The sequence below is a fragment of the Macaca nemestrina genome, chromosome 1, assembly GCF_043159975.1.
Source record: "Macaca nemestrina isolate mMacNem1 chromosome 1, mMacNem.hap1, whole genome shotgun sequence".
NCBI lineage: Eukaryota > Metazoa > Chordata > Mammalia > Primates > Cercopithecidae > Macaca > Macaca nemestrina.
Genome location: NC_092125.1, coordinates 136,173,753 through 136,196,474, shown reverse-complemented (window position 1 = coordinate 136,196,474; position 22,722 = coordinate 136,173,753). Strand labels below are relative to the sequence as shown.

The 22,722-nt window shown below is 37.6% G+C and overlaps 1 protein-coding gene and 1 long non-coding RNA gene across 7 annotated transcripts in view; one reads left to right on the top strand and one right to left on the bottom strand.

Annotated features, from left to right (window-relative positions):
- Positions 1-22,722, bottom strand: part of LOC105485445 (dihydropyrimidine dehydrogenase) — an 875,814-nt gene that overhangs the window by 6,638 nt on the left and 846,454 nt on the right. For all 6 annotated transcript variants that reach the window (XM_011747801.2, XM_024793997.2, XM_071074657.1 and 3 more), the window contains one exon: positions 20,284-20,427. In XM_011747801.2, the coding sequence (XP_011746103.2) occupies positions 20,284-20,427 (144 nt within the window). The remainder of the gene's footprint in view (positions 1-20,283; positions 20,428-22,722) is intronic.
- The window catches only part of LOC112427362 (uncharacterized), a 137,001-nt gene that overhangs the window by 31,420 nt on the left and 82,859 nt on the right, over positions 1-22,722 (top strand). The window contains exon 2 of the long non-coding RNA XR_003018888.2: positions 11,513-11,662. This is a non-coding gene — a long non-coding RNA (uncharacterized lncRNA). The remainder of the gene's footprint in view (positions 1-11,512; positions 11,663-22,722) is intronic.

Genomic DNA, 22,722 nt, shown 5'->3' with positions numbered 1-22,722 from the left:
CATGATGATTTCCTTAATCCTTCCTTCTTCTTTCCTAACCAAATGTGAGGATGTGATCTCTCTTTCTTCCTCTTTCTCTCTCTTCTTTCTCACCTATTCCCCTTTTCCTCCCTTCCTTGCCCTCTCTCCTCCACATCCTCTTTCTTAAAAATTTTTTTTGATGGCCTATGGTATTATATCTATTATGTGGAACTAATGACAGCAGATAACTTTTGAGTCCTTAATATATTTCAGGCCAGTGCCATATTTTTTACACATTTTCTCACTTAAACCTCATGCATTTAATAGTTGATGATGTGACTGAGATTTAAAGTATATAATTAAGGAAATGATGAAGCAGGGATTCAGAACCAGTGTTGCCTGACTTTAAATACCATGATCATCAGCACTCTGCTACGCTGACTCATTTGTTAGTCTCTATTTAGCAAATTCTAATGCATGTTATGGATATTTTCTACATTTAGCCTCCTATGTTGTGGTCTCTTAGTAGGTTTTATTCATCTTTGTATCTCATGTGGTGTATCGTGTTTCTGGAGATCACTGAAACACAACGGGTACTCAAATATTTGTAAAATAAATACAAATTTTATGTATCTATACACTAAACATATAATATGGTAGTAGGTACATAGTGGGATGAAGTAATAGCTACTTTACTGAACATTTTTATTGATATGAGTATTTTAAATACAAAATAATCATAGTCAAAGTATCTGGATATGTGTAATATTTCCCCATACTATTTTAAAATAATAAATTCAAGAGGTCACTGTCTGGCTGTAAAAGGCCATTTATATGTGATCGAAAATAATTTTTTAAACCTAGTAAATAAATCAACCTAAAGAATTGTTTCACTGAATCAGATCATGATGACTAAAATCATCAATAAGTATTCAAAAGACGATTGTACAAGAAACTCCCTAGGCAGTCAACAAGTGTATAAGCCTTCTTCAAAAGAAACACTGTATACACTTTAGAAATTTTATGTGGAGCAAGTCCACATTCTGTGTACATTAAATATGCCTTTTCCTCTATATCGGAGATATGCTTTTGTCATTTATGAAAACATCATTGTTTAATGTCAAACCATTGTGGAGCCTCTAGAAGTTATTAGCACATGGTGTTAACAATTCATCCCTTATTAATTGCAATTTTTTAAGAAAATTATATTTATTTCTTCATCTGGAAGAGCACAAAATAGTGACAACTATTTTAAATCATTTTGGGAAAGAGTAGCAAAAAAAAATTATTCCAGGTGGCTAAGAATGTGGACATTTGTTTTAATCCCAAAGCCTCCAGGTAGTACTACCAGCTTATGAACACCCTTGAGTAGACATCTTGGAATCTGGAGTTGGCTGAAACATGCATAAAATCAGTAAATCACATATGGGTAGTCTCCAGTCCCTCTTGGACACCCATTTGTGGAGATCAGGGAACCCATATTTATGATTCCAATTCATGATTACATCCATTTGGATGTACAAAGGTTCAGCAGTATGTTGTAGCCATCCTGGATTAGTGGAAATGTTTATATGTAGATAAATATGTGGAGAAAGCTATGTTAAATCTTTTAAATTATAGATGATAACATTTAATTTTAATCTAGGTGTTCAAGGAACTGACGTTGCAAAGTACTACAGAATTCCAAGATCACATTATTATCAATTTATTACTTGTTTGAAATAATTAAAAGTTGTTGTTTTGTTTTTTTTGAGACGGAGTCTCGCTCTGTTGCCCAGACTGGAGTGCAGTGGTGTGATCTTGGCTCACTGCAAGCTCCACCTCCTGAGTTCAAGCGATTCTCCTCCCTCAGCCTCCCAAGTAGTTGGGGCTACAGGCGCAGGCCACCACACCCGGCTAATTTTTATTTTTAGTAGAGCCGGGTTTCACCATATTGGCCAGGCTGGTCTCAAACTCCTGACCTTGTGTCCACCCGCCTTGGCCTCCCAAAGTGCTGGGATTACAGGCATGAGCCACAGACAGCACCCAGCCAAGTTTTCTTTTTTTTTTTTTTAATAGACTAGTCAATGTTTCTGTTTGATATAAAAGTTTAAGGCCAAAGAGTGAGGAAGTAGACAGCCCTGATTCCATCCCTGATGTTTCATTCTGAATTTATTATGACTAATATTAATTTATTAGTTTTGGCCTATTTTTAATAGCTGATGGAATTATTTTCAAATTGTGATCATCTGGCATGTCAGCTGTTCTTTCTAGCTTCAAGTCTTCATATTTGATTAGCATGTATCATATCACTTTCTATTGCATGCCTATGGCTCTCGCCCTATCTTAAAGTAAAAAAAAGTCATAAGATGAACCATTGTAAGTCACACTATCGTAAAGTAAAAAAAAAAAAAAAAAAAATCATAAGATGAACCATTGTAAGTTCATAAGATGAACCATTGTAAAGTCAAAAAAAAAAAAAAAAAAAAAAAAAAAAGAAAAACCATTGTAAGTCAGGACCATCTGCACTTTGCACAATTTCTGCAAATAAGTGTCCTTCAAAAATCAGGACCCAGGACAGCATGCTGTGGGCAGTCATTATGACTTCTAAATATTGAAAACATTCAATATTTACATTATTTGGATGTAGCTATTTAATCATTTAACTATTTCCTTATCTGTACCATTACCAATGTCGTATCTTTTTATGGTATATTCACTTCTTGCCTAATAAATCTTTCAAAATAGAAAAATGAGATAATTTAGTTTGCTCTTACTGAATTTATGCTGATTTTTAACTTCTTCCTTTACTAATGATCCCAAATCAAAAGCTGAATGACCTTTGTAGGATTCCTTTGCCGTTAAATCTCAACCTTTCTGGTTTGTTTCCATCTTTTCCCTACTACCCCTACCATATCCACCTTTTTCTTTGGTAAAGAACCTGGAGCAACATTTCTTTTTCATCAGTGTAGTATAGTGATCTCTTACAAAAGCAATTAAAATATAGCAGGCACTTTATTGTGGATATTCTACATATGCCCTCTGAGCAGAAGGCAGAGACAGGTACTGTACAGTAAGAAAAAGACATCTTGAGTTTAAATTTGGTAGAACTCTAATAACTAAGGACTCAGCTTGAATATGCTGAGAACAGAGGGCAGAGACAAAGTATGATCCAGAAAATGAAGTAGTAGATTGGCCAGTAAGGGTGAGAGAAGCAAGTAAATCAAGAGATGGAATAGAAGCAAGTGAGACTCCTGGAACTAAAGTAGTGAGAGAGGGTTGGGTGAGAGGGAGATTATTCGTGAGAGAGTCAGATGGGTAAGGACTGGCTGGGAGCAAAGTTGGTTCAGTACATATCTGTGGCCCTGATCACTGTATTTTTTCTATCTGGGATGAGCTCAGGCTTTAAAGTAGTAATGTCTTGCAAGACACTTTGGATTTAAATTCATTTAATGAAGGTAAGTGTGTTTTTACAATATCCTTAGGTATCTTAGGTTTTAATTCTCAAATATATTTACTCTTTTCAGTTCTGGTAACATTGTTTACGGGATTCTAGAAAGATAACAGGAGTGAAACAGTTCTCTCTAATTATAATTTAACAGTGTACCACCTGCTCTAACTAGTGAGTATTAATAGACAAAATATATCTCTGTTTTTCCTAATATTTTCTCCAAACTCAGATCATTTGAGGCTTTAGCACTTCTGACCCATCTTTAAATCCTGATGCCACCCTTTTATTTTCATCATTGGTAATATGATCTGTCTTTTCTCATATGAGCACCAAACACTGAGTTATCTAAATGCATAACCTTTTTTTCACTTCTTAGAAAACGTAGTGATCATGTCATCAAATCTGTACTTGTCAGCTTCTCATTTTTCCTGATCCATCTTCAGGTTACAGTTGCTGACTATAAGATAATATCTATTGTTTTCTCTGAACATCCTGAAATTAGGTTTACTAAAGGTGGGATACTTGCATTTCTAAGCTCAGATTTCCTTTCATTGGCCTAATAAACTCTAAGTTAACGTGGAATGGTTACTTTCCTTGAAGGTTACTTTAGCTGCCATTTTCCTCAAACAGACATTTTCAGCCAGAAATAAGCCAAAGCAGCAAGTCCCCTCATTGCTTCTCTCTCTTTTGTGAGATTAAATTTCCAACAAGGCAATTCAATAATTTTTCCGATGTTTTGCCTTCAGTGGAGTGGGATTTCCATCTGAAGTTTGCAAAGGCTTTCATCGCTCCTCTGTCTTGCCTGTCCCTATTAACCATCTGGTTACAAGGGCTCTGATGCAGTCCCAGGGTAACATTTCTGTTTTTCTTTCATTTCACTCTCCTGCAGCTGCTTCCTCCATACTCCACCCTCAGGTTTGTGAATTTCCATGCGTATGTATACTTTTTTGATAGATACTGCTTCTCCCCCAACCCTTCCATCAGACCTATTTATTCCAAACAAGATACACCTTTCCATGCCATAATCTGGTCAGGAATCACATTTCTACAAATCCCCATAAGACTTAAGGGATTATTTTACCAAATTCTCTTCAGTTTTTAAAGTTCAGTGTGATAATTTTCATCTGCTATTTGTTGGTACAGGGGACAATTGAGAATATTAACGTTGTTCCCTGCCCATTTCTCTGGTACCTTTTGGAAATTGCTGGGCAAGTCCTCCACTATTTTTCTTTCTGTTCCCTCCTGTTTATGCTCCATAGTATCTAATACGGTCTTACAGTTTTATCTGAGTACTCTTCTCCTTCCTTTCACAATTCAATTGAAATAATAAAGCACTCGATCAGGCTGACTGGTGTCCGGCCAACACTGTCTTGCCAGTCTTATGAGATGCAGTCCATCTCTTACTAGAAGCAGCAGGAAGAAGACATGAAAACATCACTAGTGCCCCTAAACCATTCATTTTCCTACCCAGAAATTCAAAAACGTTAGAGATACATTCCTGGCTTCATAAAGAGAATGAGAATTCATTCTCATATATATCAACAGAAGTGGAAAGCATTCGGGGACTTTATAAGTCTTGGCAGACTCTCAAGTCTCTGTTATATGCTGCCTGGGAATAAAGCACGTTTCTCATTTAACTGGGCCAAATGTGCACACTGTCACTTCAGTTCTCTCGGCGAGGAATCGAAACTGCCTCCTGTAGGAGGCATTGTGTGTTTTCTTTTCTCTAGCACAGGTGAACCTGTAGAATATGTCAGGAGCTTCTTCAGAAGGTCCTTCTTCATCTTTTAGAAGGAAATCTTTATACTCATTGCAGGAGGCCAGGTTTCTTTTTCTTCTTTTATCTCATTCTTCCCCATCAGCCTTCCAGTACTTTTGATACCCTCTTCTTCCTCAGAATCTTTTTCTTTCTGCTTCCTTTATGGAATTGGTAGCTTCATAATATGGCAATATGCATGGTAAATGCTATGCTATCATGAATTGGAAATGAAGATATGGTGTTGATAAAAAGGGAATCATGCAGATGCCAGGCTGTCCCCGGGGTCCCAGATCATTCCCAGGGGTAGGACGGAGGGCCTCTGAGGCCATTTTTTTTTCCCTTTTTCCTTTCAAGGGGCTAGGAGAATCAGGATGTACATTGTCTAGCAAAGATTTCTGGTTCTCAAGGACCCTCTAGTCCCTGGATAACACTGGGCATAACCACGCTTGATGTTCAGATGAAATTCATAGCAGTTTAATCAGTTGACCCCATTGCTTTTTATATTATGTTATTAATACTGATTTATAAAACCCAGGTATTTTCCTCATTACTGCTTCTCAGTTCTGTGCTTTCTATGAATTCCAATTGAACAAAAGAATGAGTTTACCATTTTGATGTCACTATCTGCTTGATCCAAGGATTGTGTATTGGATTTAAGGTCCCATGGCTGTCAGTTATTACAAGTATGTTTGAATACTGTGCTTTGCAAACATACTGATTTGCTTGAAATGCCACCTTCCTTTTCTTTTTTATTTCTATTTTTCATGAGAGACAGCAGAGGACAGTGCTTAAGGCCCACGTTTTAGAGCTACCCTTTTGAATCAAATCTTGGCTTTGATATCTTCCTAGCTGTGTGACCTTAGGAAAGTTATTTAACCTCTCTGTTTATCAACTGCTTACTCCATAATAGCAGAGGGTTATTGTGAGGATTAAATGAGCTAATTCGCAAGCACGTAGCAATGCTTGAAACCTCATAAGTACTCAATAAATATTAGCTTTTATTATTAATTCTCTGCTTAATTAACACTAATTTATTAAACTCCACTTTAAATATCACCATCTCTGTGAAGCTTTCCATAATTACCCGAGGCAGAACTAATCCCTTTCACTCCTGTTTTCCCAGAGCATTTTGTACATATTTGATTGAACTGTAAATAATTTTTTTAACATGTGTCTTTCTCCCTTGCTAGACTATGAGCTCCATAAGGATAGACGTCTTTCTTTTTAAAATTCACGTTGTATTCCTAGTTTCTAGCACAATTTCTGGATTGCAGCAAGTGCATAATAAATATATGTTAGCACTACATCTCCATCGAAATTGCAAACATCCCTGAGCCTTGGACCATGCAGTGTCTGTTTTTTGAATCTCCTGCAGTCCTTAGCACATTGCTGGTCACATAGCAAATACTAAACACATACTTGCAATGGACTGATAGTGAAACTGCCTACCTCTGAAGAAACAGAACGTTAAGTCAGAGCAGGCATTTGAAAAGAAAAAAGAACAAAAGATGAGATCTACTGAGCATAGCTTGCTTAGAAATATTATTGTTGCATTCCTAACCAGGGAAGACGGGGTAGATTAGAAACTTGAATGCACGACTGAAAAACTTGTTCAGACAAGAGGGGCTTAGCTAACTTTGTGGGACACTGGGGTTCTTTCTACAGCAGATGGGGAATAATGTACTGCGGAAGCTGAGAGGATAAACAAAGCAGTGTCATGGAGTTTAAACTATCGAACAGAGGAATCTATAAAGAGGCCAGCAGAGAGGAGGGAAGAAACAAGCTAAAATAAACAGATGGGTGGACAGAGAAAATATAAAGCATGAAAACAGATAACCCAGGTCCTCCAGGAAAAAGGGAAGTAGGAAAAATGGTATGTCAAGAAAGAAGAAACACTCTAGGGGAAACACTGAAGTAATCGTGTAGCAGCAATTACATGGCGTGCCTGGGTGTGTGCTAAAAAACAGCAACAACCACCACAATAAAAGGACAAGAAGCAATGTCTGATGCATGTGCAGACAGAAAATGACTCTTAAAGGGAATGTGGCCGTTAATATCAACGTGAACTGAAAAACCACACAGCCACATCATCCAGATGGGGTCTGAAATAATGGGCAAAAGGGCAAGGACTTGTATAAAAATGACAATAACTGTGGCTCCTAGCATTTGAATAGAGCTGTGCTGTGTATAATACTTTCACACACATCTTTTCATTTAAAACAATGGAGTTGAGGCCTTCTGACATTATCCAGTATATATTTTCCCTCCTGTCAGTCCCTTGCCTGGATTGTTACAATAGCTTCTAACTGGTGTGCTTGTTTCTGCCCTTGTCCCTCTAGCATACTGTATCAACACTGCAGCCAGAAAGATCCTTTGCAAAAATAAGCCAGATCATATCAGTCTTCCTTTCTAAAAGCCTTACTGGTTTCCTGCCAAGGACTTTGCTATTTCAGGGTCTTTGCACTTTCTGTTCATTCTGAATGGAATGTTTTCCCCCCGGATACCCACATCATTCATTCCCTCACTTTTTTAGGTGTTTGTCCATATGCCATTAAATAGGCAGGTGTTCCCTGGCCAGTCTCTCTAGTAATTTGTATTCTCCTAAGCTTGTTCTATTTTCTCCATTACACTTGTCACCATCTGACATATTATGTATTCATTTGTTTATTTGTCATTGTCTGTTCCTCCCTCCTAAATTGTGAGCTGCATGAGAGCTGGGATTTTCACTACTGGATTGTGCCAGTGACTGTTACAGTACTGGAACATAGTGGTTGCACATTAAAGATTATTGGATAAATGAAGAAACATACATGGATGAATTTGACAACCGTTGCCAACTAGAGGTGGAATTTCATTGATTGCATATGTGAGACAAAATGAAACAACACAAAGTATTGGTAAAACAATCAGTGCTTTCTGATCTTGTGGACCACTTTCCTATTCTTAAGACTTCCTTTTTGGATTTCTTCTACACTATCATTTTATTTTGGTTATCCTTCTCTTTCTTTGATCGCTTCTTCAGATTTGTTCCTCCAGAACTCCCTACTCCTTCACAGAGTATTAGGTTAAGTAAGAAATAAGAAAATACATGTGTAGTTTCTATCTTGGGTCTGGAACACAGTGGGCGTTGGAAATGTCAGTTCTTTCTCCTTTATATCCTCCAGCATAGGCCCATAATTCCTTTGAGTTTATCAATTTCAATACACTCAAATCTAAGTTTTTCATGCTACACCCCAAAACCCCCTCAACCTAAAACACTAACATCAAAACCTAACTCATTATCTTTTATTTTTCTTATCTCAGCAGAACTATAAAAAAGCTGGACATATTAGTCCTCTTATTATCAGCTGTTTACTATACCTATGCCTAATATAATGAGAATCACTGACTCTTGGAGGAAGAATTAATAACACTTTATTAATTTCATCTCTGTTTCCATTACCATGGCCAATTACCAAATCCATGACCCCATTATGGCATATTTGAAATACTCTCAGTTCCCCATTTCCTTCTAATCTCTACCTAGTCTGTAGGGCTCCTTAAATGTCACTTCCTCAAGGAGGCTTTCATTGGCCCCTTCAATCTAAATTAGGTCTCACTATGAAAACAGATTCTATATATCTTGCATCATTTCTATGTAGCTCATATAAAAAAATAATTTTATCTTGTTAGTGTGATTCTTTAATATCTATCTCTCTATATTCTGTATGTTTTATGAGGACAGAAGTTGTGTATGTTTTATTTATTGCCCTGCAGATGCTCAATTCCTGGTGCATTGCTTATCTCATGGCAGGTATGCAATAAAGATTTCCTAAAAAATATATAAGCTTCTTCAAACCTTCCAACTTCGTTGGCCTCCAGAGCTTTATGTATTTCTATTTTCATTCTTCAGTTCATTTTATTGGACAAAATGGAAATGAATAGTCATCTTAACATGGATTTCTTTCAACCTATTCATTTCAAATATTATAGCTAATAGTAACATTTATTTAGGACATATTTGGTGCAGGCACCATGCTAAAAGCACTTCACACATCATCTAATTTATAACTCTATGAGGCAGATACTTTTATTATTTCCATTTCACAGATTAGTTAGCTGAGGCAAGTTCACACAGCTATGAAATGGCAATGCCATAGTTTGAACCTAGGCAGTGTGACAGAGTAGTCCCATGCCTAATTCAGGAAATTCCTTCACCATAAATATAATCTGCTAAAATTTTACAAACTTTGCTTTGTATTTCAATGAGGGAAATAGTTTCTGAAGACATTTTTATGGTCACTTTCTTTAAATATGTCTGCTTGCTAAAATGACACTGGGAAGTCCAAATTCAGCTTTATGACACGTCTCTCCTCTTATGCAAGATATCTTAATATATTGTTTAGACTCCTTTCCCTCTCTGCTTGCCAAAGATGTAGTTTCCTTAATCATGCCCTTTCTGGCAGCTTCAGCTACTCTCTTCCAAACATATGAAAGCATATGCAAGCCTGGATCATTCTCATATAAACAAAACAGTCTTTTCCTCTATTCCATTCCTCTTCTTATCCCTTTCTTACTGACCTTTCTCAAGTTACCAAAAGTGTATTCTGCACACTTTGTTGTTACTGTCTCAGTCTTCATTCATTCCTCAAATTATCACCTCCTGGATTCTACTTTTCATCATTCCATTGAAGTTGCTTCTTGGGACAGGAAAAGCTAAAATGTGATTGGTCTGAAAGTTATGCTAAGGAGCTTACCTTAGGACTATGGTTATGATGGGAGAATTTTAAGCAAGGGCTAAAACAAACAGACCTGCATTTTTAAAAGAGTCCTTCATAATAGTTGGAGAATGGATTAGATAAGGAGGACAAAAGAAAGCAGGACAGTTAATAGAATGTTTTAGAGTTCCAGGAAAGAATACGTAAGCAACACACTGAGGCCTCAGCAGTATGTAAAGAATGTAAGAGGAGGGAGATGTAAGAGATAAGAACAATAGTCATTGCTGACTAGCTTGTGAATAGGATGAGTAATAAGATGACATCCAGGCTGAACTGCAGCTTTTTGAGTTAGGTAAGATGGGGTTCATTGAGACAGAGGACTCAGGAGGAAGAGCAGGCTTGGAAGGAATGGGAATCAGTTTAGTTCTAAATATGATGGCTACTGGGTTCTTTGTTCAGACGATGCAGGTGGAGGTGACCCTAAGATAGAGCGACACAAGTCTGAAGCACAGAAAATAAGTCTGGGATGGAGAAGAGTTGAGTCATTGTGTAGGAAAAGTTTAGATTTATCATAGAGAAAGATTTTACAAAGAGAAGGAAGCAGAGAGGTGAATACAGACACTAACATGTTCTTTCAATCCTTTTCTACTTTCCCCAACCTGTTCCTCAGTTTCCATCATGAGGCTACACGCTGCTCTCTGAACTCAGTGATTTTCTCAAGGCCCACCTTCCCCTACCTTTTCCATGAGGTTAATATCAGAAGGAAAAAGGAATCATATTAAACATATTTCAAAGTAAAGGATCAACACTGCAGGACAAGAAAGAATTTTGCTTCGTAGAAGTGTAAAAGGGGTATCTTAGGTTTTGGTATTAATTAAATAAGGAGTTTAGAACCCAGAATTTTGAATTTAATTAGAAGTTTCCATTTATAAATATTTAAAAATTGTTTATTATTGGACAAATAATTACTTATGGCATAAAACTTTTTTCTAGAGATTGACCATCTTTATTAGAACCTTATCTAATTCATTTTTGATTTGCCCTTGAAAAGTTTTAGAACATTTTGAGAGGCTGACAATTTGAATATAAAGTAAATGATGCAATTTATGGTACATTTTTATCACTGAATCACAATTTGAGAGATGAAAGGGATCCCTTTAAAATGCAGATATTGAGGTCTTGGAACAACTGTCTATTTGGAAAAAAAATAAAGTTATAACTGTACCTGATACTTTAGAGCAAAACAATTTTAAAGAAATTCAAGTAAAATACAAACATTAAAATCCTAAAACAACTAGATGGGGTAAACATTGATATAATCTTATCAAGGTAGAAAAGGCTAACCTAAGCAAATAAAGAAAGGGCAAAAATCACAAAATCAGCCTTTGCTAGAGATGATTACACAAATTAAAACTTCTGTGTGTGTGTATATGTGTACATATATATGTGTGCATATGTGTATATATACACACACATATACACAGTTCTATAATAGAATATAAATATAAATATATATACACAAAGTTTTATATTTCTAATACAGTTATTTGTTATAACAAATTTAATCTCTAATTTTCCAAAGAGATATCTGCATTTATAAAAACTGAAAATGCTCCCTTCCCCCAAAACCTCACCACTATCAGTCACTATTTTGTTTTTTGACAGGGCACAGCATCTACCTAGAAATGACAACAGGTGGAATGAGTGTGGACATTCTGGGGAGAAGGCCAAGGTAGTGGAAAATCCACCAGACATTGAGAAAATCTACCACAGCTGCCCATTAAGATGTTGACACTGATAAGGTCTAAGATGCTGGTAAGATGGTATCTACAATGTCTTGAGGCTTGTGTAACATGTAACACCAAGGACATTCCACTCTGGATAACCTCTAAAGTAAAGAACCTTAGGGGAGGAACATAAGCTTGCACTATTTTTAATAAGATGCCTTATCTCTCTTTGATACTTCTGAAATCTTTATCTACATCCAAGACTTCACATTTCTTTGGTTTATTTAATTCTGAGTTTGATTTTTTTTAAATTTATTTATTATTATTATACTTTAAGTTGTAGGGTACATGTGCATAACGTGCAGGTTTGTTACATATGTATACTTGTGCCTTGTTGGTGTGCTGCACCCATCAACTCGTCATTTACATCAGGTATAAATCCCAATGCAATCCCTCCCCTCTCCCCCTCCCCATGATAGGCCCCGGTGTGTGATGTTCCCCTTCCTGAGTCCAAGTGATCTCATTGTTCAGTTCCCACCTATGAGTGAGAACATGCGGTGTTTGGTTTTCTGTTCTTGTGATAGTTTGCTAAGAATGATGGTTTCCAGCTGCATCCATGTCCCTACAAAGGACACAAACTCATCCTTTTTGATGGCTGCATAGTATTCCATGGTGTATATGTGCCACATTTTCTTAATCCAATCTGTCACTGATGGACATTTGGGTTGATTCCAAGTCTTTGCTATTGTGAATAGTGCTGCAATAAACATACGTGTGCATGTGTCTTTATAGCAGCATAATTTATAATCCTTTGGGTATATACCCAGTAATGGGATGGCTGGGTCATATGGTACATCTAGTTCTAGATCCTTGAGGAATCGCCATACTGTTTTCCATAATGGTTGAACTAGTTTACAATCCCACCAACAGTGTAAAAGTGTTCCTATTTCTCCACATCCTCTCCAGCACCTGTTGTTTCCTGACTTTTTAATGATTGCCATTCTAACTGGTGTGAGATGGTATCTCATTGTGGTTTTGATTTGCATTTCTCTGATGGCCAGTGATGATGAGCATTTTTTCATGTGTCTGTTGGCTGTATGAATGTCTTCTTTTGAGAAATGTCTGTTCATATCCTTTGCCCACTTTTTGATGGGGTTGTTTGTTTTTTTCTTGTAAATTTGTTTGAATTCTTTGTAGGTTCTGGATATTAGCCCTTTGTCAGATGAGTAGATTGCAAAAATTTTCTCCCATTCTGTAGGTTGCCTGTTCACTCTGATGGTAGTTTCTTTTGCTGTGCAGAAGCTCTTTAGTTTAATGAGATCCCATTTGTCAATTTTGGCTTTTGCTGCCGTTGCTTTTGGTGTTTTAGACATGAAGTCTTTGCCCATGCCTATGTCCTGAATGGTACTACCTAGGTTTTCCTCTAGGATTTTTATGGTATTAGGTCTAACATTTAAGTCTCTAATCCATCTTGAATTAATTTTCGTATAAGGAGTAAGGAAAGGATCCAGTTTCAGCTTTCCACTTATGGCTAGCCAATTTTCCCAGCACCATTTATTAAATAGGGAATCGTTTCCCCATTTCTTGTTTCTCTCAGGTTTGTCAAAGATCAAATGGCTGTAGATGTGTGGTATTATTTCTGAGGACTCTGTTCTCTTCCATTGGTCTATATCTCTGTTTTGGTACCAGTACCATGCTGTTTTGGTTACTGTAGCCTTGTAGTATAGTTTGAAGTCAGGTAGCGTGATGCCTCCAGCTTTGTCCTTTTGACTTAGGATTGTCTTGGAGATGCGGGCTCTTTTTTGGTTCCATATGAACTTTAAAGCAGTTTTTTCCAATTCTGTGAAGAAACTCATTGGTAGCTTGATGGGGATGGCATTGAATCTATAAATTACCTTGGGCAGTATGGCCATTTTCACGATATTGATTCTTCCTATCCATGAGCATGGTATGTTCTTCCATTTGTTTGTGTCCTCTTTGATTTCACTGAGCAGTGGTTTGTAGTTCTCCTTGAAGAGGTCCTTTACATCCCTTGTAAGTTGGATTCCTAGGTATTTTATTCTCTTTGAAGCAATTGTGAATGGAAGTTCATTCCTGATTTGGCTCTCTGTTTGTCTGTTACTGGTGTATAAGAATGCTTGTGATTTTTGCACATTAATTTTGTATCCTGAGACTTTGCTGAAGTTGCTTATCGGCTTAAGGAGATTTTGGGCTGAGACAATGGGGTTTTCTAAATATACAATCATGTCATCTGCAAACAGGGACAATTTGACTTCTTCTTTTCCTAACTGAATACCTTTGATTTCTTTCTCTTGCCTCATTGCCCTAGCCAGAACTTCCAACACTATGTTGAATAGGAGTGGTGAGAGAGGGCATCCCTGTCTTGTGCCAGTTTTCAAAGGGAATTTTTCCAGTTTTTGCCCATTCAGTATGATATTGGCTGTGGGTTTGTCATAAATAGCTCTTATTATTTTGAGGTACGTTCCATCAATACCGAATTTATTGAGCGTTTTTAGCATGAAGGGCTGTTGAATTTTGTCAAAAGCCTTTTCTGCATCTATTGAGATAATCATGTGGTTCTTGTCTTTGGTTCTGTTTATATGCTGGATTATGTTTATTGATTTGCGAATGTTGAACCAGCCTTGCATCCCAGGGATGAAGCCCACTTGATCATGGTGGATAAGCTTTTTGATGTGTTGCTGAATCCGGTTTGCCAGTATTTTATTGAGGATTTTTGCATCGATGTTCATCAGGGATATTGGTCTAAAATTCTCTTTTTTTGTTGTGTCTCTGCCTGGCTTTGGTATCAGGATGATGTTGGCCTCATAAAATGAGTTAGGGAGGATTCCCTCTTTTTCTATTGATTGGAATAGTTTCAGAAGGAATGGCACCAACTCCTCCTTGTACCTCTGGTAGAATTCAGCTGTGAATCCATCTGGTCCTGGACTTTTTTTGGTTGGTAGGCTATTAATTATTGCCTCAATTTCAGAGCCTGCTATTGGTCTATTCAGGGATTCAACTTCTTCCTGGTTTGGTCTTGGAAGAGTGCAAGTGTCCAGGAAATTATCCATTTCTTCTAGATTTTCCAGTTTATTTGCGTAGAGGTGTTTATAGTATTCTCTGATGGTACTTTGTATTTCTGTGGGGTCGGTGGTGATATCCCCTTTATCATTTTTAATTGCGTCGATTTGATTCTTCTCTCTTTTCTTCTTTATTAGTCTTGCTAGTGGTCTGTCAATTTTGTTGATCTTTTCAAAAAACCAACTCCTGGATTCATTGATTTTTTGGAGGGTTTTTTGTGTCTCTATCTCCTTCAGTTCTGCTCTGATCTTAGTTATTTCTTGCCTTCTGCTAGCTTTCAAATGTGTTTGCTCTTGCTTCTCTAGTTCTTTTAATTGTGATGTTAGAGTGTCAATTTTAGATCTTTCCTGCTTTCTCTTGTGGGCATTTAGTGCTATAAATTTCCCTCTACACACTGCTTTAAATGTGTCCCAGAGATTCTGGTATGTTGTATCTTTGTTCTCATTGGTTTCAAAGAACATCTTTATTTCTGCCTTCATTTCGTTCTGTACCCAGTAGTCATTCAGGAGCAGGTGTTTCAGTTTCCATGTAGTTGAGCGGTTTTGATTGAGTTTCTTAGTCCTGAGTTGTAGTTTGATTGCACTGTGGTCTGAGAGACAGTTTGTTATAATTTCTGTTCTTGTACATTTGCTGAGGAGTGCTTTACTTCCAATTACGTGGTCGATTTTGGAGTAAGTACAATGTGGTGCTGAGAAGAATGTATATTCTGTTGATTTGGGGTGGAGAGTTCTGTAGATGTCTATTAGGTCTGCTTGCTGCAGAGATGAGTTCAATTCCTGGATATCCTTGTTAACTTTCTGTCTCGTTGATCTGTCTAATGTTGACAGTGGAGTGTTGAAGTCTCCCATTATTATTGTATGGGAGTCTAAGTCTCTTTCTAAGTCTCTAAGGACTTGCTTTATGAATCTGGGTGCTCCTGTATTGGGTGCATATATATTTAGGATAGTTAGCTCTTCCTGTTGAATTGATCCCTTTACCATTATGTAATGGCCTTCTTTGTCTCTTTTGATCTTTGATGGTTTAAAGTCTGTTTTATCAGAGACTAGTATTGCAACCCCTGCTTTTTTTTGTTCTCCATTTGCTTGGTAAATCTTCCTCCATCCCTTTATTTTGAGCCTATGTATGTCTCTGCGTGTGAGATGGGTCTCCTGAATACAGCAGACTGATGGGTCTTGACTCTTGATCCAGTTTGCCAGTCTGTGTCTTTTAATTGGAGCATTTAGTCCATTTACATTTCAGGTTAAGATTGTTATGTGTGAACTTGATCCTGCCATTATGATATTAACTGGTTATTTTGCTCGTTAGTTGATGCAGTTTCTTCCTAGCCTCGATGGTCTTTACATTTTGGCATGTTTTTGCAATGGCTGGTACTGGTTGTTCCTTTCCATGTTTAGTGCTTCCTTCAGGGTCTCTTGTAAGGCAGGCCTAGTGGTGACAAAATCTCTAAGCATTTGCTTATCTGTAAAGGATTTTATTTCTCCTTCACTTATGAAACTTAGTTTGGCTGGATATGAAATTCTGGGTTTAAAATTCTTTTCTTTAAGAATGTTGAATATTGGCCCCCACTCTCTTCTGGCTTGGAGAGTTTCTGCCGAGAGATCTGCTGTTAGTCTGATGGGCTTCCCTTTGTGGGTAACCCGACCTTTCTCTCTGGCTGCCCTTAAGATTTTTTCCTTCATTTTAACTTTGGTGAATCTGGCAATTATGTGTCTTGGAGTTGCTCTTCTCGAGGAGTATCTTTGTGGCGTTCTCTGTATTTCCTGGATTTGAATGTTGGCCTGCCCTACTAGGTTGGGGAAGTTCTCCTGGATGATATCCTGAAGAGTGTTTTCCAACTTGGTTCCATTTTCCCCCTCACTTTCAGGCACCCCAATCAGACGTAGATTTGGTCTTTTTACATAATCCCATACTTCTTGCAGGCTTTGTTCATTTCTTTTTCTTCTTTTTTCTTTTGGTTTCTCTTCTCGCTTCATTTCATTCATTTGATCCTCAATCGCAGATACTCTTTCTTCCAGTTGATCGAGTCCGTTACTGAAGCTTGTGCATTTGTCACGTATTTCTCGTGTCATGGTTTTCATCTCTTTCATTTCGTTTATGACCTTCGCTGCATTAATTACTCTAGCCATCAATTCTTCCACTTTTTTTTCAAGATTTTTAGTTTCTTTGTGCTGGGTACGTAATTCCTCCTTTAGCTCTGAGAAATTTGATGGACTGAAGCCTTCTTCTCTCATCTCGTCAAAGTCATTCTCCGTCCAGCTTTGATCCGTTGCTGGCGATGAGCTGCGCTCCTTTGCCGGGGGAGATGCGCTCTTATTTTTTGAATTTCCAGCTTTTCTGCCCTGCTTTTTCCCCATCTTTGTGGTTTTATCTGCCTCTGGTCTTTGATGATGGTGATGTACTGATGGGGTTTTGGTGTAGGTGTCCTTCCTGTTTGATAGTTTTCCTTCTAACAGTCAGGACCCTCAGCTGTAGGTCTGTTGGAGATTGCTTGAGGTCCACTCCAGACCCTGTTTGCCTGGGTATCAGCAGCAGAGGCTGCAGAAGATAGAATATTTCTGAACAGCGAGTGTACCTGTCTGATTCTTGCTTTGGAAGCTTCCTCTCAGGGGTGTACTCCACCCTGTGAGGTGTGGGGTGTCAGATTGCCCCTAGTGGGGGATGTCTCCCAGTTAGGCTACTCAGGGGTCAGGGACCCACTTGAGCAGGGAGTCTGTCCCTTCTCAGATCTCAACCTCCGTGCTGGGAGATCCACTGCTCTCTTCAAAGCTGTCAGACAGAGTCGTTTGCGTCTGCAGAGGTTTCGGCTGCGTTTGTTATTGCCCTGTCCCCAGAGGTGGAGTCTACAGAGACAGGCAGGTTTCCTTGAGCTGCTGTGAGCTCCACCCAGTTCGAGCTTCCCAGCAGCTTTGTTTACCTACTTAAGCCTCAGCAATGGCGGGCACCCCTCCCCCAGCCTCGCTGCTGCCTTGCCGGTAGATCACAGACTGCTGTGCTAGCAATGAGGGAGGCTCCGTGGGTGTGGGACCCTCCCGGCCAGGTGTGGGATATGATCTCCTGGTGTGCCTGTTTGCTTAAAGCGCAGTATTGGGGTGGGAGTTACCCGATTTTCCAGGTGTTGTGTGTCTCAGTTCCCCTGGCTAGGAAAAGGGATTCCCTTCCCCCTTGCGCTTCCCAGGTGAGGCAATGCCTCGCCCTGCTTCAGCTCTCGCTGGTCGGGCTGCAGCAGCTGACCAGCACTGATCGTCTGGCACTCCCCAGTGAGATGAACCCAGTACCTCAGTTGAAAATGCAGAAATCACCGGTCTTCTGTGTCGCTCGCGCTGGGAGTTGGAGACTGATTTTTTTTTGATTAATGATCTACAAGCTTTCATTCAACCACAGTAGATTTTTTGTTTGTTCTGTTTTGTTTTTTGTCTAGGTTATCAGTATTTAAAATATAATCCCTGAAAGATTTGAGGGCTAGAAAAGGTCAAAATGCTTTCATAATCATCTTGCACTTCTTTTATTTCAAATATAAATAATATCTTCCTTCAGAAATTTTTACACCTAAGGAAAAGATGCCTAGAGATGGAGATCGTACATTTAATTCAAATTGATTAAGAAGAGAAAGCTGAGAAAATTCCTATTGAGAGTTGAAGTCAACAGGACTTCCTGGGTTGAGTGGGGACTTGGAGAACTTTTCTTACAAGAGGATTGTAAAATGCACCAATCAGCACTCTGTAGCTAGGATTGTAAAATGCACCAATCAGCACTCTGTAAAAATGTACCAATCAGGGCTATGTAAAATGCACCAATCTGCGCTCTGTAAAACGCACCAATCAGCAGGATCCTAAAAGTAGCCAATCGCAGGGAGGATTGAAAAAACAGCACTCTGATAGGACAAAAACAGAACATGGGAGGGGACAATAAGGGAATAAAAGCTGGCCACTCCAGCCAGCTGTGGCAACCTGCTCGGGTCCCCTTCCATGCTGTGGAAGCTTTGTTCTTTTGCTCTTCAGAATAAATCTTGCTGTTGCTCACTCTTTGGGTCCGTGCCACCTTTAAGAGCTATAACACTCACCACGAAGGTCCGCAGCTTCATTCTCGAGGTCAGCGAGACCATGAACCCACGGGCAGGAACCAACTCCAGACACACTGTATCTCCAAATCATATAGTAGTCATAGCCACAGATGGGGGAAAAAGGCTCATGAAGGGTTGTAGGTTCTGGCCTTCACATTCCATCAGTGTTCAGTTTGTTCAGTTCATACTTTCAGTAGCACAAAAATAATTTAATATGAACTCAAGAGATGATTTGGGGCTTTTATGCTGTTACAAGTCCCAAATGTTCATTTTATTTAGAATGATGGCATTGAAGTGTTGGTACACTTTGTGGTCAGCCACTCCCTTTGCCCTTGCAGAACTCTGTATTGCTTGGAACACTGAGTCTAAACTCCACTGTTTTTAGCATGAGACACATTTTTTTTTTTCTTCATAGGTAGAGGGAATTTTTAAGGGTTCCAATCTCCAGTTGACTGCTAAAGATGAATTTCAGTGAGGTCTACTTGCGAGCACATAAAAGCAAGCTTTTCAGCTGATGTTTCAAACAGAAAATGGCAATGTAGGAGTAGAGTGTCATCAAATACAGAAGAATGAATTTCAGTAACTGCAAAGTACATTTTAGTGATGATGATTTCAGAGAGAATGCCATCCAATAACACCTCCTTTTTTTCTCATTATGACTGCCTGGAAACAATACTGTCTTGAAGAGGGGCAGAAAAAAAGAAGGTGTGGTTACAAAAGGGCTACCTGAGGCATCCTGGTGGTGATGGGACTGTTTTGTATCTTGACTGTGGTGGTGGATACATGAACCTACATATATGACAAAATTGTACAGAACTATATGCAACACACACATAGAAGTAAAACTGGAAAAACTTGAATAGGATTGGTAAATTGTGTCTGTGTCAATATGCTGGTTGTGATATCATACTACAGTTTTGCAACATGTTACCGTAGGTGAAACTGGATAAAGGGTACACAAGACCTCTCTGTATTATTTCTTACAACTACATGTGAATCTACATTTCTGTCAAAATGAAAAGTTTAAGGAAAAAAGTCAAGAAAGGTAACATATACTCATAATCCCATCTTAATTATAATTTTTGTTATTACCAGAAAATAATCTCCTGAGAACCAAATAAATGTCCAGGCTTTCCAGAGGCCAAACCAGAGAATGTTTTCCCAAAACTTTCAAGGGATCACACTGATATTGATGTGCTTATTGATAACTGAGTTGTGCTACATACATGACTAACATAAGATTGTTGGAGTTAATTATAGATTAAAATAATTTTTAAATGACCATAAGAAAACAAGGAATTTCATCTTAATATCTCCTGACACATTTAATGTATATAAAAATTTTCAAGAAAGGCATGCTTGACAGTGTTCTAGAAAGTATAAAATATGCAAATAAAAAGGATTATTTTATAATTTAAATGCAGTTTTCACCATGGACAGATTTAAAAAAAAAAACTTTCATTGTATTTCTAAAGCCAAATTAGTGATACATTTAAGCAGTAAATAAACATTTTAGCTATATTTGTATAGTAAAGTAGGTATACTTATATAGTTGGCATAATTTTTACCTTGACGGTAGGAACAGGCCATTTGGGGATAAAACAGTTTCTCTTAAGTGGTGAAAAAGCTGCATTTTGTTCTTTCAGTCTAATCTTGTTTTCTGCTATGATTTTCTTGCGCTGTTCAAGATAAGGTCCAAAACTTGGCAGTTTCTAAAAGGAAAACACACAAATAAGAAAGCATGTTAGCTCAGAGAAGAGAAAAATGGGAAGATATAAACATATAAATATTATCAACAAACAAATGTGTGTCTAGGGATTATTTCATGTATACTGTAACTAGGTTTTCACTCATTGTTTTGGACCACTAGTCTTCTAGGTATCAGGTTCCATTAATTATTAAAAAGAACACAACAGTACAATACTTTTACCAAATATTTGTGTATTACATATACAAATGTTAATTAAAATACATTTCTAAATGGAAAAAAGTTCACAATGGCAAACCAAACCCATTCACTTAAAACAATAGCTATTAGTTAAACCATTTGTTTGGTTTATATAGACAGAAGGTGAAATCTATTGATGCTTTTTTCCCCTTCATCAGGTTTTTAGCATGATATAGACACAGTTGTAGTCCCTGACAAATGCTTTTGTCAATAGCAAAGGTACTTTGCCAAAGTTCTCATCTAGATCTCTATTTTATTGTGTTCAAATTCTTACTACATCTCTTTAAAGATTGTAACTAATGTTGATTGCAATTTACTGGAATAGCTGAAAAACAAAATGGTAAAAATATTGATTTCTCTACACAGAAAATAAATTTTATTTTACATGGAGGCAAAAACAGAAATGAAAAGGAGAGGAAATATTACAGTGCTTAAACAAACTCCATCAGTATTCAAAATCACATCACGGAGCTTTAAATTTCAAGGTTATTCAATTGTACTTTACAAAGTTCATTTAGAAAGATACCTGGGCGTCATGGAAAAATGCTAAGTGGTTTCAAGTTAACACGAAAATGCCCTCATACCATTCATTATCCCACAATTATTTTCTCTTCACTTTGTCCTTCCCCTCTTCTAGAACCTTTGATCTTCACTTTTACTGACACATACTGCTGGTGATAGACATCACTGAATTCCAAATGTTTTGTGTCGGCCTGTAACCTGGAATTGCTAGGTCTTTTTCATAAGACTGCAAAAATACACTCTCTCTCCTACAGAATAAAGCCCATTTATCTAGCTGATGGAGGTTTGGAAAACTACAGCACTCCAAGGTCACCCTGATCTCTGACCTAGCAAGTATTTTGGTGAAAAATCACACTTGTTTCAAAACACTGGCCTCCACATTTCATCTTGCATAACGCCCAAGGAAAATGAGTTCTCTGGTCCTCTAGAGACCTCAGTAGAGTAGGTAAGCTAAACTTAAACCATGTTCCAATTAAGCTGAAGTGCAAACTGCAACTGTAATTTATATTAGTGAAGAACATATTTATGTGGAAATATCTAAGATTGTTACTTCCATTATCAATTCATTATAATGATGTCAACAAGTCAAGTAAATGGGAACAATGTTATGAATGCCAAATTAATTTATATACAATTAGACTAGAACTGAGTACTTCATCTCTATACCTTAATGCTTTCCTAAATTGTAATATTTAATGGTTGCAGTAATATGAAATGATATGGAGGGAGATAGTATTTTGTATCTATTTTGCTATAAAACAAGTGATACTGACTTGCTAAAAGCATAAAATAAATAAGAGTATAAGACAAGTCCTCCTTATCACATATATAAGCATCCTTAATATAGAAAAGACAATGCTTTTTTGAAATGTCCTTTTATGAAGTGGCTTTTTCTTGGGGCATATGAGGTGTTAGGGATTACACTTGGTGCCAAAGACATGCCTTTGGGGTCTAGAAAACATCACATAAAGTGGTGAGCACATGTCCACATGATATAAATCTTCAGAATGTCACCCCCTGCGTGTTTCTCTTATACCTCAAGGCCATCTCAATCCTAATCTCATATACTCAAAGACCATCAAGAATGGTTACGTGTTGAAACATATGACCTCTGGTTCTAGCAGATGCCTCATGTTAGCAGGCTCCATGAAAATCAGAACCATTATTTTCCCTGTTGGGGTTTACATGATTCTCTGTTTGGGCTTTACCTTACTCAACATCGTCTAATGTCACCTAAGAGTTTTGTAAAGGCCATTCAAAATAAATCATTCTTGGAACTTTCAAATCTATCTTCCTTTAAGTGTACATCAGAGGATAGCATTTTTTTTTCATTTAGATTATTCTTTATCCAAATGCAGACAATGAATGGAGTTAAATTTAAACCATAATGATTTCAAATTGTTTCAACAATGGTAATAACAACAATAAATATTTGAAAATCTTTTGATGCTGAATATAATACAGCCTGTGTAAATATCCAACAGCCTGACACTTTCTGTCATTTTTTGCAATGATTGACCACATTTGCCATACATAA